A 17,381-nucleotide genomic window follows, 5' to 3' on the forward strand; every position below is an offset into this window, starting at 1 on the left:
AATATTAAGTAGTATATTTGGTGCTGAAATTTTCAAGGAAGTCAAACCACTGAACTGGGGGAAGTCATGGGCTAAGCACCTGGAACCAGAGTTTGACAGCAGTAACTGCCGGTGCAGAGAATATTTTTCATTTCAGTTAATTCAGTTAGTTTAGTTCAATGAGTAGTTCATTCAGAGTTGAAAAACTGATTGGGAATGAAAAAGGAGGAAAGCTTGTTTTCTTCTTTATCTGTGGATAAAAAGTAGGCATGAGAGGATGAGATCTGCTAGTTCTAAAATCTTGAAGGATATGGTGACCAGAAACAATCACTAATTGCACTAATTTACTAATTGCAGATATTTTCTTTGTTTAATAAATCAGTGAGTTTTAAATGCAAAAGTTCTTTTGATTAAACTTGTTTCTTGTGTCTAGCACCTTTTAAGGTAATTATATTAACTAATAAAAAAAACTAAATGCGGTTGTGCCTTTTTTTATTTATTTCCAATTTCAATCCAAATAGAACTTGACAGAAATCATAAGTAAAAATTAATCATCTAGTGAATAAGAAATCGCCATCTACTAACATTAAAAAAAATCAGAATCCAAATAAATATATGTTAAGATATGTAATCGCTTAAATAAATGTGTATAGAGTATAGCCTCCTGGTTAGTAAAAAAATTACTGAATTTAGTGTAAAAACTACATTTAGTTGCAAATAAGCATGTTTGAAATGGTCACCAATGAATGAGATGCAGTTTTTTCTTTAAGAAAATAGCTAAAAAGTACAAATGCAAAGCATGATTAAAATCAGTTGTTTAAATCAATGTTCCCTGCTTGGTAATTCAAATCATGATTAATTTATTTGAATTGCTTTGATTTTTAAATAGTCCAGCGTGAAAAAAGCTTCCACTAATAAATGTCAAAGTAGAAACCAAGAGATGATAGATAAGACCACACCCAGCCAGCTCCTTAAATTCACATGGATAGTCTTAGATGATACATTATGAGCTGGCAATAAAAACAACTTAATCGAATTTAGAAGACTAACAGCCCAGGATATTGAAGTGTGGTGCCTTTCACTAACAAAAAGACTTTTGGTATTAATGTCCCTATGTAAACTGATTTTTCTGACTTCTCTGGAATTTTTCCTATCAAAAAGGCAAGTTTCCTTAATAGGATAAGAAACATTCAGTCTATATCAATATATTATACAGAGATAATTGTGTTTTAGACACAATGCCTTAGACGTGTTATGGGGGATGAGATTGCTAATGAGGAGAGAGGACATAGGTATGTAAAATGTCTGGTATAGAAAAAGGCAGTTGAATACTATTGTTTACCCTGTCCAATAATAAAAGAGCAAGATGGCACTTACTGAACTTGAGAAAAATTTAAAGTGTTAAAAACAATATTTATATACAGTATATCATTATGTTATGAAATGCATTTCCTTGGTAATGTCTTGAAATATTGTGGAGAGACAATTTTTTCATATTTAAAGGTGCAACTAAACTCCTATCCTAAGGTCAGTTTTCACCTCCCATTTCCCTTGTAACTTTAAAAAAAAAAAAAATGTTCACTCACAGTGAAGTAGAACTTTTTTCTGGTTTGTAGAGATTTAAAAACTAATTCTTTTTGGAAAATTAACTGGTTAATGTTTGTATATATTGAGAATGGAGTTAAATGCTCTAATTATGGCTAGGTCCACACTACCTGCCCGATTCGGCGGGTAGAGATCGATCTTCTGGGATCGATTTATCGCGTCTCATCTGGACACGATAAATCGATCCCAGAAGCGCTTCCCTGTCGACTGCGGAACTCCTGCTCGCCGAGAGGAGGAAGCGCTGTCGACGGGGGAGCTTGCCTGTGCCGCGTGGACCCGCAGTAAGTAAACTTAGTTCGATCTAGGAAACGTCGACTTCAGCTACGCTATTCTCGTAGCTGAAGTTGCGTTTCCTAGATCGATTCCCCCGCCCCAGTGTGGACCAGCCCTATGAGTGTTTATAGTGTCAGTCACTAAAGTATCCAGATCAGAGTTCCCCAAACTGTGGGGCACGCTCCCCTAGGGGGCATGAAGGAATGTTCGGGGGGGGCACAGCGGGGCCTGGGCCAGCCCCTACAGGGGGCGGGGAGGGAGCACCACCCAGCCCTGCTCTGCTCCAGCACCAGTCTGGGTCCGTGGCCCCGAACTGCAGCTTGGCCCCCGACCATGGCTCTGATAGATTCCATTACTGGTAAGAGGGGGCATGACAGAAAAAGTTTGGGGACCACTCATCTGGATGCTGTGTTTCACCGGAACACCCTGTTGATTCAGCTGGTAAATAGCCAGCATCAGAACCTTATGCATAGGCTAGTTTTCAAGCAGACTTGTGTGTGTGTAATATATATAAATAAATAAAAATCAGGCATAAGTCTCATTGAACCAAATAAAGAAGGGGAAGGGAAAAAGCATGCCAGTAGAAATTTTTTCCATAAAAGTAGATGCATTCTGTGAGCATTTGAACAGGGACACCTTTACATAGCTGCTCATTTGGTCAGGCAGAATTTTCTAGGTGGATTGACTCCTGCAAATGTTAGACTTCAACACAAAAAGTATGCTCTGAATGGCCCCATTCTCCACTTGATCCATGCAGCCACTTCCCTTCCCTGACTAAATCAAGTCTATGGTCCATGCTTCACATTACTATCTAAATGACCAATCCATGTAATTCTTCTAAGATCACGCTGAGCTTTCAAACACCACATAGATTACAGATGCTAAGAGGGAGAGTGGACCCAGAACCTTATTCTTTCTTCTGGATGTAGAGGCTTAAGTCACTTAAAAGGATGGAATCATCAGGCACAGTTCAACTCATTAAGTTTTGGGTGCATATTGTGCAATGAAGTATTTTCATTGTCTTTTTGTGTTCAAAATAATTCAATACATGGTTTTCTGCACATCACGTTTAATATGATGAAAAGACACAATTACACAGTGCATACTTTACTATGAAAAAAAGTAATGAGCTGAAAGGTACTTGGTCCTTCCTCTTCAACTGCCACTGATATCTGCAGCTAAAACTGAATAGGCTTCTGATTCTGAAACTTATCTAAGCGCAGTCTCTGTGCATCTTAAAAGCACCACCTTTATTTCCACATTGGTAGGTGGGGTCTCTTGAATAACTTTGATGAGAGACATAGGCAATACCAGGTTTCAGAGTAGCAGCCGTGTTAGTCTGTATCCGCAAAAATAACAGGAGTACTTGTGGCACCTTAGAGACTAACAAATTTATTAGAGCATAAGCTTTCGTGGGCTACAACCCACTTCTTCGGATGCATATAGAGGGATATATGCATCCGAAGAAGTGGGTTGTAGCCCACGAAAGCTTATGCTCTAATAAATTTGTTAGTCTCTAAGGTGCCACAAGTACTCCTGTTATTTTTATAGGCAATACCTTGAGTGATGTATATATCAGATTGAATTAGCTGAAATGGATGTAATCTTTGACTTTTTCAGTGAATGGCTTTGATTTGACTAGGGATTTTCTTTGACGTTGTTACTTGATTATTTTTGAAATGCAGCGGATTGTAGTATGTTGCTACATCTTGTCTTAATTCGTACAGGTACAGATGATAAAGTTGCATGTGAAAAGGTGGAAGCTTTGATGTTTTTTTGGAAGTTTGGATGGCCAGCACCAATAATAGTCTTGGGGTACTAAGAGTTTTGGTTAGTGGCTCAGTGTTAGGACACTTCACTTCATTCCAACCCAAGAATCCACTTTCTGACAACTTAAGCCCAGGTTCACCTGGTTTGGATACATATGGTATCCACAAGCAGGTCTCAGACTCCAATATCTCAGGTGGTGTCTACAAGTGGGTCTTACAGTTGTGACTGCAGACCATCTGCAGCAGAATGCGAGCATGCCCACGAGAAGCACTCTTTCCCTGGTAATATTGCTAGAGGACCATATTAAAATTAGGTGTTACAAAATTAAAACCAGGAAGCTCAAACCAAAAGCTAAATTTGCCCTTGTATATTTTTTCCTTAGTTGCCATTTGCTATTGAAAGGGATATGCTCAAGTCATCTTATTTAAAAAAAAAATTTTTTTTTTTTTAAGACAAGAGGCTTTGTTCTTCACATTTGTGTTTGTCTGCCTGCAGCTATAATACTTTATGATGAGGGCTGTCAAGTGATTAAAAAAATTAATCTCGATTAATTGCGCTGTTAATAGAATACCATTTATTTAAATATTTTGGATGTTTTCTACATTTTCAAATATATTGATTTCAATTACAACACAAAATGCAAAGTGTTCTCACTTTATATTTTTGATTACAAATATTTGCACTGTAAAAAACAAAAGAAATAGTATTTTTCAGTTCACCTACTACAAGTACTGTAGTGCAATCTCTTTATCATGAAAGTTGAGCTTACGGATGTAGAATTATGTTTAAAAAAAAAAACCCAAAAACTGCATTCAAAAAAATAAAACAATGTAAAACTTTAAGGTCTAAAAGTCCACTCAGTCCTTCTTCTTGGTCAGCCAATTGCTCAGACAAACAATTTTTTTACATTTGGAGGAGATAATGCTGCCCGTTTCTTGTTTACGATGTCACCTGAAAGTGAGAACAGGCATTCACATGGCACTGTTGTAGCCGGCATTGCAAGATATTTACGTGCCAGATGCGGTAAAGATTCATATGTCCCTTCCTGCATCAACCACCATTTGGTCAATCTGATGTAAACTTTGTTCGTGGTTTCTGGTGTTGATGTTATAAAGAATTGCACGTCCAACCAACTAATTTTTTGCATAAGTTAAAATATAGCCACTGGATATTAATGGCTTTTTGGTTTCTATATTCACTAGTTCAGAGTTGTCCCAAGTGTCCAAGAGGTGGAAAACTCTATCTGATTAGTAGTCTCCTAAATTGAGCCATCCTTCCAGGGTTCCTGTTCCTGTTTCACAGACTTCATTTGATACCAGAACAGTGTGATTCCCAGACTGGCTTACCACAGTTTTGTTTTCTTTGCAGGGTGGGAAGTGTCATAAGCATCGAAAGGATCGCTTGCAGGATCTGATCGATATAGGTTATGGCTACGATGAAACAGACCCTTTCATCGATAACTCTGAAGCTGTGAGTAAATCTCAGTTAAGCAGCAATAAAGATGTGAGGCAGTACTTATTTCTAAGGAGGGTGAGGGGAACATACTTTTTACTCTCTGCTGTGTGAATGGTATGAATCCAAAAGACAAATGACTTCAGGCACCCAAGAAACTACTATTGTATTAATTTTATGGTCATTCACAGGCATCATTGCATCAGAAGATCAAAGGTTCACTGTACATTAAAATAAGTTGTTTGCCTTGTTACTATCCCATAAATGATTAAAACCAGCGATTTTAAAAATCAAATTGACTTCCTTATTGATGAAATAGTTCACTTTATCATACTTCACTCAGCTTTGTTAGTGAAATTAAACTAGTTTTGTTTGACTAGGTCTCCCGTTCTGGCAAAGTGCTGGTATGTTTGGGTTTCCAACACTTCAGAAGAATGTTTAAGTTCTCCTCCTCTCCTCCAAAAACAATCACCTTGTTTTCATTAACTTTAAACATTTTGTTATTGAAATACAGTAACTCCTCACTTAAAGTTGTCCCAGTTAATGTTTTTTCGTTGTTAGTTGCTGATCAGTTAGGGAACATGCTTGTTTAAAGTTGTGCAATGCTCCCTTATAACGTTGTTTGGCAGCCGCCTGCTTTGTCCACTGCTTGTAGGAAGAGCAGCCCGTTGGAGCTAGCTGGTGGGGGCTTGGAACCAGGGTGGACCGGCAGCCCCCCTATCAGCTCCCCTAAGTTCCCTGTGCAGCAGCCGCCCAGCACGCTACCAATTGCGAGGCAGTTCAGCTGTCCCTCCCCCTCCCCCCACTGCCATGTGCTGCTCCTGCCCTCTGCCTTGGAGCTGCTCCCAGGAGCCTCCTGCTTGCTGTGCAGGGAAGCAGGGTAGAGGGGGGCTAATGTCAGGGTGTCTGCCTCCCCCTACCCTTGCCGCACCCCTCCTCCTCCCCCCCCCCCCGGGCTTACTCCTTCTCCATATAGAGCAGGGTGGGGAGAGGACAAGGCTCAGGATGGAGAGAGCTTGCTGGCCACAGCTGCTGTCTCAACTTCCTGATTTTTTTTTTTTTTTAAAGGCAATGTACTTAAAGTCAGCCTACTTAAAGGGGCAATGCGCATCTCTCTTCCTCCCCCCCCCCCCCCCCACACACAGGGTGTGTGTCTCTGTCTCTGTCTGCCATGCTGTCTCCCCTCCCTCCATTCGTGCTGCCTTGTAGAGTGTGAGGCTACATTAACAACAATGTGTTAACCCTTGAGGGTTCATCCCAATGCTAGTTCATCATTTAGCAGTAAGGCATTCTCCAGGAAATATCCCACCCTCTTCCACCCTCTAACTTCACCACCTCAACCAAGCTTCACAATCATCATTGCTGTGTACAGTATTAAATTGTTTGTTTAAAACTTATACTGTGTGTGTCCCTGGAACCTAACCCCTCCCGCCTATTTACATTAATTCTTATGGGGAAATTGGATTTGCTTAACATCGTTTTGCTTAAAGTTGCATTTTTCAGGAACATAACTACAACCTTAAATGAGGAGTTACTGTAAGTACATAAGGAGTACTGGTGATACACCATACTTGCTTAACAGCAAGGTTCAATAGCTTATTTAACCCACACTTCAAAAACTGGACATCCAGTTGAAATGAAGTAAATAGAAGCATTAACTCAGTCCAGGTAAAATCTTAGATGGAAATTAGGCTACGGCCTAGTCTAGACCTAAAACTTAAGTCAGTCTAACTATGTTGCTCACGGTGTGTGAAAAATTCACACCATTGAGCCAACCTAAGCCCCAGTATACACACTGCTAGGTCAACGGAAGAATTTTTCCATCAACCTAGCTACTGCCTTTCGAGGGGGTGGATTTACTACAGTGACAGAAAAAACCCTTCTGTCACTGAAACAAGTGTCAGTGCTGCTGTGTAGCACTTGTAGGGTAGACCTATCCTAAGAGGGTATTTGAAGAGAAGTTAGTCAGATATAAAAACAAATAGCAGGAAATTCTTTAAGTATATCAGAAGCAGTAAACTTGTGAGGAATTCATTGAATATCAGGCAATTAAGGGAGCAAACACGCTGAGGGAAATTCTATTGCCCGGGATAAGTGAAGTGCTATCCAGGCAAGTAAAAATGTAGGGCTTCCTGCCTGTAGGACCAGGGCAATAGCAGCGGTCTGGGTGTAGGCTGAGTCGTATCAAGCCCAGCAGTATTGAGCTGCTATTCCTAGAGGAGGGTGGCCAGAAGGCTTGAGAGAGAATGGAGCAAAGAGAACTGAAGTGAGTCCTAGCCAGAGGGAAGGAGAAGGAAATTGGACCCAAGAGAAGTGCATTGGTTGGCATGTGTCATGCAAAGCCTCATTTGAATGTGATGTTGGTTAGTACTTTAATCAGAGGCAGAAATTAAGTCTGGGCTTTTTAGTGATAGTTGTGCGCTCAAATGCAATTAGAATAGCTAGAAAGACAAGGAACAATTGATTTTTTGTTTGAGGGCCATTGTGCATTCTCACTGAGCTGTGGAACTGCCTCGAATAGCAGTGTCTGTTGTAGGGTGCTCAGGAAATCTCATATGAGGATGACTTCATTGCCTTATTTAAAGGAGGTCAACCAGCTCCCACCCACCTCTGTTCATTTGCTGCCACTACAGAGAGCAAACTGAACTCGCTTTCATTTCCTCAGGCTAGAACTTCCCTTAGTCTAGCTTGATATTTACAAGAAAATTGTTAATTTAGAGTAGCATAGAACAGTTTAGTGAAGACACCCTTCCCATGTCTTGGGAACCTGCCAGGTCCCAAACCAGGCTAAACTAAAAGTGACATGGAAGACCAAATCAGCATCATCTATTCAGATCCCAGTAGCCTTGATGGTGATGCAGGCAGCCTACATTTTGGTGCCTACCCTCACTCAGCACCACTGCCCTCTTCTCTGACACCAAACCTATCCTCCATTGCCCCTGTCTTGGCACTGAGATCCACTCAGAGGCCCATCTGGCTAAAAGGAAGGAGAAGAGGAAGCACATCTCCCCACAAGAGAGACATAAGCAGAAGAAAAGGAGGAAGTACTCTCTCTTGACTCCTGAGGGCCTGGAAGACACTTAAATAGTACTTAAACTGTCACCTCTTCTCCACATGCCACCAGAGCTAGACATCTCAGCACCAACTGGACTCCTCATTGCTTCAGATCCTGATAAAACTTTGACCTCTCCGTGCCCGAGTTGGGAATCCACCATGGAGGCTACTAGCTGCCCCACCGCATGGTTTGCTGCCTGACTTTGCTGACTTCTCCAATCTCAATCTGGAACTGCTGCAGGGTACCTTGGACTCCTTCAGAATTAAAACCGGAGGGTCCCCCAACTTGACCTCAAGATTCTGGTCCTCTTCCCTTGCCTCAGATCCAGACAGTCTTCACCTCGTCTTGTGGCCCTACATATGGGACTCCATGAAAGACCTGCTGGAGGCTGCAAGATCAACGCCGGCATAGACCTTCACACTGACATCAGTGCCAATACTTCTTTCAGCACTGTGTCCTCCTCTAGCATCAGTGCTTTTACTAGCATCTCTTTTCCTCACTTGATGTCAATGCAATCTTCCTTGCTTTCACCAGATTCCTCAGATCGGCAGGTAATCTGCCTATAATCTGAGAAATACAATGAGATTTCTTCAGAGGAACCATATAAATCCCCTTTAGAGAAACATACAGATGGCACCTCACTAAAGGATCAGATTAATGCTTCATCTCTTTTTCCCTTCTGACTAATAAATGTTTCAGAAACTATTGGGCAATGGCAAATATTACTCCAGCTAGCTGCAAGCAGGGGTCACGGCACTGGAGAAATCCTGTGATTTCCCCCTGTTCAACATATTACAGATGCAGATTGGGGAGAAACTGCCTCTCCTATTGGCTTCAGCCTTCTCAGTCCAGCCAAAAATACTTTTTTTGGCCCTGCTTGTATCCAAGATAGCGATAGGATATACCCTGTACTAAAAGGTTTCAAAGTAGCAGCCGTGTTAGTCTGTATCCACAAAAAGAACAGGAGTACTTGTGGCACCTTAGGGTATGTCTACACTACGAGAGTAGTTCGATTTTAGTTAAATCGAATATGTGGAGTCGATATTACAAAGTCGAACGTGTGTGTCCACACTAAGGACAGTAATTCGACTTTGTCAGTCCACACTAACGGGGCAAGCGTCGACATTGGAAGCGGTGCACTGTGGGCAGCTATCCCACAGTTCCCGCAGTCCCCGCTGCCCATTGGAATTCTGGGTCGAGCCGCCATTGCCTTCTGGGTAAAAAAATGTGTCGAGGGTGCTTTTGGGTAACTGTCGTCATCCAACCGTCACTCCCGCCCTCCCTCCCTGAAAGCGCCGGCGGGAAATCAGTTCGCGCACTTTTCTGGTCAGTGACAGCGCGGACGCCACAGCACTGCGAGCATGGATCCCGCTGTGACCATCGCTGCAGTTGTGGCCGTTGTCAACGCATCGCAGCTCATCATCGACCTTTCACTGAGGCAGATAGAGAGAAATCAGGCGAGGAGGCTACGGCACCGGGGTCAGGACCTGAACTCCGAGAGTAGCACACGCCTGTCTGAAACCACGACACCCAGTGCCGAGGACATCACGGTGGCAATGGGTCTTGTGGATACTGTGGAACGGCGATTCTGGGCCCGTGAAACAAGCACGGACTGGTGGGACCGCATAGTGCTTCAGGTCTGGGATGAATCCCAGTGGCTGCGAAACTTTCGCATGCGGAAGGGGACTTTCCTCGAACTTTGTGAGTTGCTGTCCCCTGCCCTGAAGCGCAAGGACACCCGGATGCGAGCAGCCCTGACTGTCCAGAAGCGAGTGGCCATAGCCCTCTGGAAGCTCGCAACGCCGGACAGCTACCGGTCAGTCGCGAACCAGTTTGGCGTGGGCAAGTCTACCGTGGGGGTTGTTGTCATGCAAGTAGCCAAGGCAATCGTGAAGGTACTGCTGTCAAAGGTAGTGACCCTGGGAAACGCGCAGGCCATCATAGATGGCTTCGCCGCGATGGGATTCCCAAACTGCGGTGGGGCTATAGATGGGACTCACATCCCTATCCTGGGACCGGACCACCAGGCCAGCCAGTACATCAACCGAAAGGGCTACTTTTCAATGGTGCTGCAAGCACTGGTGGACCATAAGGGACGTTTTACTAACATCAACGTTGGATGGCCGGGCAAGGTTCATGACGCTCGCGTGTTCAGGAACTCTGGTCTGTTTAGAAGGCTGCAGGAAGGTATTTACTTCCCGGACCACAAAATAACTCTTGGGGATGTGGAGATGCCTACAGTGATCCTCGGGGACCCAGCATACCCGCTAATGCCCTGGCTCATGAAGCCCTATACTGGCGCCCTGGACACAGAAAAAGAACTGTTCAACTACCGGCTCAGCAAGTGCAGAATGGTGGTGGAGTGTGCTTTTGGCCGTCTCAAGGGGAGATGGAGAAGCTTACTGACTCGCTGTGATCTCAGCGAAACCAATATCCCCATTGTTATTGCAGCTTGCTGTGTGCTCCACAATCTCTGTGAGAGCAAGGGGGAGACCTTTATGGTGGGGTGGGAGGTTGAGGCAAATCGCCTGGCTGCTGATTACTCCCAGCCAGACAGCCGGGAGATTAGAAGAGCCCAGCGGGACGCACTGTGCATCCGGGAGGCTTTGAAAGACAGTTTCCAGACTGAGCAGGGTCACCAGTGAATTTTAAGTTTGTGGACTCAGAACCTGAACTTGCCACCGTTTCTTTACCCAGTTACCGTTGACTATCCTCTCCAGTTACATACCCCCTTCACCCCCTTCCCAAAAAATAAAATCTGTTCTGTTTTGTTAATGAACACCGTTGTCTTTATTACTGTTTTCGCGGGAATGTTTTAAACCTGGGACGCAGACTGTGGCGGGGTGCGGGTTTACTGTTGTGATGCAAATGATGCTTCTAAACTCCAGGAATGACGGGTTCCGCAGTGGTGGACTGGTTGTTTCAACAGAGCCTGCCAGCCCTCCTGGGCGGGACAGCGTGTATGTGTCGGCTATGTGACTGTCTGGCAGGGGGAGGAGGGTTACAGCTCCCCTGCTGCGGGGCTCTGTGATGCATTAGATCTGTAACTGCCCTCCCCCGCCACAAAGTCACAGAGCAACCCCCCCCCCCCCCAGAACACGAAAACCACCTCCCAGATTGAACAGGGTCACTAGTCACTGCACTGGGTATGTGTCCTGATCCTGGACCTGACCCCGCCTCTGTACCCTGGTAAAGGTGACTGTCCTGTCCAATTACCATGCCCCTTCCCCTCGTTCAGACAGACTCTCCTCCAAAATAAAATCATGGAAACAGTAATTAACAGAAACGAATATTTTATTATGAACCACACATGAAACGTGGGGGTTGAAACTTGCACGGGGGCTTCTGTGAGGTGTGTAGGAAAGGACTTTTAAAATTTTGGGGAATGAGAGCCTTCTAGTGCTAGAGCAGTCTGCAGGGGTTGACTGAAAGTTTTAACGGCCCTTGCCGCCCCTCCTTCTTTGTACTTTGGGTGAGGGGGGTGTGGGACTTGGTGGCGGGGGAGGGCGGTTAGAGATAGACCGCAGCGGGGCTCTGTCCTCCTGCCTCCGGTCTTGCAGAACATCCACAAGGCGCCGGAGCGTGTCCGTTTGCTCCCTCAGAAGTCCAAGCAGCTTTTCAGTAGCCTGCTGGTCCTCCTGACGCCACCTCTCCTCCCGTTCCATGACTGCTCGGTGCATTTGGGACAAGTTCTCCCTCCACTGTGTCTGCTGGGCTGCCTGGGCTCGGGAACAGCTCATTAGTTCTGAGAACATGTCCTCCCGCGTCTTCTTCTTCCTCCTCCTAATCTGCGCTAGCCTCTGGGAGTGTGCTGACAGGCTGGGTTGGGAGACAGTCGCAGATGTGTCTGTGTGAATGGGAAAAATGGAGTGAATTCCTGAGACAGATAAATGAAGTTGTGTACAAAGAACCTAGTCTTTCTCTGTGAACAAGACCATGCACTGCACCTCTCACATGCGCACTCAGGACAAGGTCGAATTTTCGGCCATCGCCTTCAGTGCCTGGGGTCCTGCAGTGGTCTTGCAGTTATCTGAGAAGCGTGGCAGGACACCTGAACTTCTGTAGCGTGCAATCATGGTAAGCCGTAGACTTCTGGCTGCTTAAAACTGTACTAGTAGCACTGGCCTCCTTTCACATTGAAAGCAATGCCAGTCTCTGCTGCCAGCAATCAGGACAGCATGAACTATGCCCCTGTCCCACCCCCTCGCGGCTGTTCCAGGGAAAGATCCCTGTATGCTGCCCCTCTCCCTCCACCGCGTGGCTGTAAAGCAGTCCCAATACTAACATTCCCCTCCCTAATTCAAAGCAGGGCGTAATGAGCGACATCACCCTGCTGAGGATCTCGGAGTCCCAGAGGGAAAGGATGTTTCGAGAAAGCCTTCAGAAACCAGGGCCGTTTGCCGCTATGCTCTGCAGGGCAATGATACCAGACTATCTGATGGTGTCGTGGCGCGGTAACGTGTCCTACCACGGAGGGCCCAATAAGATCGCCCTACCCAGGAACCTGATGAACAGGCTGGAAATGTACCTTCTTGAGACCTACGAGGAGTTCTCCTATGAGGATTTCGCCTCCATCCCCGGCCATATTGACCGGATTTTCGCGTAGGTGCACTGGGACTAAAGAGTGGAGCGTCTTGGGCAGCATAATCATGACTTACCGGACATTGTAAAAAAAATTTTAAATACTTGGGACTAAATTGTGAAGAGCCTAAGGCAGACAAATCATGAAAAACCCTTTGTTACGATTGTAAATATTCCAGTTTTTTTGCAGTTAATTGTTTACATGTTTAAGCACTTTAATAAACAGCCATTGTTAATATTATAAATATTCTAGTTCTTGTAAAAATAAATGTTTAGATATTTAAAGCACTCACTGCTTGATCCTTCCCCTGATTCTGTCTCCGGGGTAAGGGATGGGGACGGTTGGTAGGGGATCTCGGTAAGGGTGATGAAGAGCTCCTGGCTGTCGGGGAAATCAGCGGTGCCAGCGCTGTCGACTGCCTCGTCCTCCTCATCTCCTTCTTCATCTTCCCCGTCCGCTAACATGTCCGACGAGGAACCTGCCGCGGACAATATCCCATCCTCAGAGTCCACGGTCAGTGGTGGGGTAGTGGTGGCGGCCGCACCTAGGATGGAATGCAGTGCCTCGTAGAAACGGGATGTGTGGGGATGGGATCCGGAGCGTCCGTTTGCCTCTTTGGTTTTTTGGTAGCCTTGTCTCAGCTCCTTGATTTTCACGCGGCACTGCGTTGCATCCCGGCTGTATCCTCTCTCTGCCATGGCTTTAGAGATCTTCTCGTAGATCTTTGCATTCCGTCTTTTGGAGCGCAGCTCTGAAAGCACGGACTCATCGCCCCACACAGCGATGAGATCCAAGACTTCCCGATCAGTCCATGCTGGGGCCCTCCTTCTATTAGATTGCATGACCATCTCTGCTGGAGAGCTCTGCATCGTTGCCAGTGCTGCTGAGCTCGCCACGCTGTCCAAACAGGGAATGAGATTCAAACTGGCCAGACAGGAAAAGGAATTCAAATTTTCCCGGGGCTTTTCCTGTGTGGCTGATCAGAGCATCCGAGCTCGGACTGCTGTCCAGAGCGTCAACAGAGTGGTGCACTGTGGGATAGCTCCCGGAGCTATTACCGTCGATTTCCATCCACACCTAGCCTAATTCGATATGGCCATTTCGAATTTAGCGCTACTCCTCTCGTTTTGGAGGAGTACAGAAGTCGAATTTAAGAGAGCTCTATGTCGAACTAAATAGCTTCGTGGTGTGGACGGGTGCAGGGTTAATTCGATGTAACGGCGCTAAATTCGACATAAAAGCCTAGTGTAGACCAGGCCTTAGAGACTAAGAAATCTATTTCAGCATAAGCTTTCGTGGGCTACAGCTCACTTCTTCAGATGCACAGAGTGGAACACACAGACAGAAGATATTTATACATACAGAGAACATGAAAAGGTGGAAGTACGCATACCAATTGTAAGAGGCCAATCAACTGAGATGAGCTATCAGTAGCAGCAGAAGAAAAAACTTTGAAGTGATAATCGAGATGACCCATAGAAGGTGTGAGGAGAACTTAACATGGGGGGGGGAAAAATTCAGTTAGTGTAATGACCCAACCTTTCCCAGTCTCTGTTTAGGCCTAAATTAATTGTGTCTAATTTGCATATTAATTCGAGTTCAGCAGTCTCTCTTTGGAGTCTGTTTTTGAAGTTTTTTTGTTGCAAAACTGACACCTTCAAGTCTGTCACTGAGTGATTAGAGAGGTTGAAGTGTACTAAAAGACACTAGTTCCTGCTGCAACATCCTTTGGCAAATTCCATGATTGTATCTGTAGTATAGGAGATTTAAGTGCAACAAGGCATCTTATAGGACACTTAAGTGCAACACTCTGTCAGAGAGAGATGACATATGGATGTTTTGTCAGGAGAGCTTACTTACCTGGTTAAATAGGCCTTTGAGTGGCCAGCTATAATGGTGTATTGTCCCACTACAGTTATGCTTTGTTTGATGTCATAAGCCCCAGCCTTGAATCCTTGTTCAAGGAACAGAAGGAAGTGGCCAAGACTCTGGTCACCAATAGTTGTATGCTTGCTTGAAGAGCAGCCTAGGTTGCCTTAGATGCCAGTGCAAGAAAAATGGCCACAGGAATGGCTCTTGGAAGGTACTTCTGGCTGAGGGCTTCTGGTCTCGTATCTGAATCCTGGGGTGGGGCTGGGGAATTCCCTTTTGAGGGCACTGCCACTTTTAGTGACAAAATGATGAAGACCTAGAGATGATCACGGCCACTCTCCACTCCCTGCAATTAATGCAGTCCTCTTCCTCAACTCTGAGGTTTTTCTACCTGTCATTTTGCTTCCAAAGACAAGCTCCCAGGCAACACCAAGGGATACATCCCCAGAAGTGATATCAGCCACCTCTTAAACCTGCTACTGACAAATAACCTCAGCAGTATAGAAGTAGGCTTCCTCCCTGTGCATCCTCACAGCCATCAACATCAGCTTCTAAACAGCAATTTTGACTGTATGTTTGTCATGTACCATGCCTCCAGTCTGCATCTCCTCTCCATATATTCACACTTTTGGACTTTGTCTTTCTGCAGCACCTGTTGCATGATTACTTCTGATTGCTGGTTACTGGACACCATTTATGACAGATTCCATCTAGTTTCACACATGACCACCTTGCCACCCTCACCTTTCTCTTCAAACACCCATCCTATAAGAGAATCCTGGTGGAAGAAGTGGATTTCCTTTTCAAGAAGTGAGTCAGAGAGGTGGGACACTGTGAACAGTGTCCGCAGGAAAACTCAGGGAAAGTGAGAATAAATCCTATTTCCTGATCCCCAACAAGAGCAACTTTCTGAGACCCATCCTTGACCTCATAATCCAAAACGGATCTTTAAAAGCATTCAAGTTCAGGATGCTCTCTCTAGGGGACATCTCTTCCTTATACCAGAGAATAGGTGTGCAGCTCTCAATTTAAAGGATGCCTGTTTTCATCTGGCAATCAAACATGCTCACGTCAAGTACGTGAGATGGGGCACAAGATGCTACCAATTCAGAGGCCTGCCTTTTGACTTGTCTACAGCCCCAACAAGTGCCTCACAGTGGCTGGTGCAAACCTCAGACACCAAGGAATATTTGTCTACCCGTACTTCGATGACCGGCTCCTGAGGGCTAACTCACCGAAGGACCTCTCCTCAGAGATCACTACATGTGCAACTCCTTCCAGTCTTTGGGACTGTTAACTGGAAGAAATTGACACTTCAACCTGTACGAAGAATCATTTTAATCAGAACAGTCTTGGACACCACTCAGGCCAGAGCCTTTCTTCCACAAGACAGTTTTCAAATTCTAGACCCTCTGGCAATTCTCAGGGAATAACAAGTATGTAATACGTAAACTTTTTTTCCCCTAACAGTACTAGGCCTGATGGTTTCATCACTCTCTCACACCCTTTGCTTGTCTGAACATGAGACTTTTACACCACTGGCCATGCCAAATGTACAGTCTTCAAAGGAGACTATTCTCAAGTGCTCCAATAGCTTCATTAGTGGGAACAGGCAATACTGCAATACAAATAATTCACAGGGACCATTGTCCTTCAGGGGATACCTTTTGCTCTCCCCTCCCTTAACATCATAATCCTCACCAATTCCTCCAATCTGGTCTGGGGTGTGCATTACCAAGACTGCCAAGGACATAGGCCAGGAAACACTTGAGTCTACACTTCTTATCAAGATACTGGAACTTAGGTCAGCTTGGTGGGCCCTCAAAGCCTTTCAGCTATCTCTGCAGCACTGTGTAGTATGCGTGCTTACAGACAACACCACTGTCCTGATTCACAGCAGCAAATAGGGAGGAGTATATTTGTAGCTCTCTTCTTGCTTCCACAAATATCTTTGGCTGTGTTGCATCCAAAGCCACTCAGTAGCTCTTTGCCTTGCAGGCGAGGCGAACGTGTGGGCAGACTTGCTTAGCAGGAAGTCTCAGGATCATCAATACAAGCCATCCTTGAATGCAGCAGAGCCAGTGTGCTATTTCACAGATGGGCCCAACCAATAATAGATGTATTCGTGACCGAACAAAAGACCAGATGCCAAGTGTATTGCACAAGAGCACTCTGAGACAAAAAACCTTCTTAAGGATGTTTCTCTGTTGGGCTGAAGCAAACATCTTCTATATGTCCTCCCTTCCATTCTCTTAATACTCAGGGTCATAAGAAAATCAGGTCAGACTGTCAACATCCTATTAATAGCCACAGGGTGGCCTCATTAGCACTGGTGTCTAGATCTTCTGCAGATGGCCCAGAGAACCACCATACCTGCTGCCTTCTATCTCTGGATGTCTGTCTCAGTAGCAAGGGAAGAGTCTGCATCCCAGCTCAGAGATGCTCCATCTTGCAGTGCGGAGGCTAACTACCTGACAAATGTGGACAGTTTCTGATTTTGGAGGGTTCAGACATCCTTTTACAATCCAGGAGGTTCTCGATCTTAAAATGCAATATGCAAAAATGGAAACAGTTGACTGTCTGGGTCATAGGTAAGGGAATCACTCCATCTCCAGCTGAGGTCCTTGCAGTTCTAGAGTACCTCCTACATCTTAAGTTTCAGGACCTAGCCATACTCGCCATAAAAGTCCGTTTGACAGCAATATTTGCTTTCTTGCAATTTTGTTAGGGGCAAATCCATCTTCTCTCATCCTACGGTATCCAGGTTCCTTAAAGTTATGGTAAATTTACTTC

General features: G+C 45.0%; 1 protein-coding gene across 1 annotated transcript in view; it reads left to right on the plus strand.

Annotated features, from left to right (window-relative positions):
- The window catches only part of UBN2 (ubinuclein 2), a 102,412-nt gene that overhangs the window by 7,362 nt on the left and 77,669 nt on the right, over nt 1–17,381 (plus strand). Inside the window, exon 3 of the mRNA XM_065415717.1 lies at nt 4,996–5,097. Within this exon, the coding sequence (XP_065271789.1) occupies nt 4,996–5,097 (102 nt within the window). The remainder of the gene's footprint in view (nt 1–4,995; nt 5,098–17,381) is intronic.

Source organism: Emys orbicularis, chromosome 1, assembly GCF_028017835.1.
Source record: "Emys orbicularis isolate rEmyOrb1 chromosome 1, rEmyOrb1.hap1, whole genome shotgun sequence".
NCBI classification, from domain to species: domain Eukaryota; kingdom Metazoa; phylum Chordata; order Testudines; family Emydidae; genus Emys; species Emys orbicularis.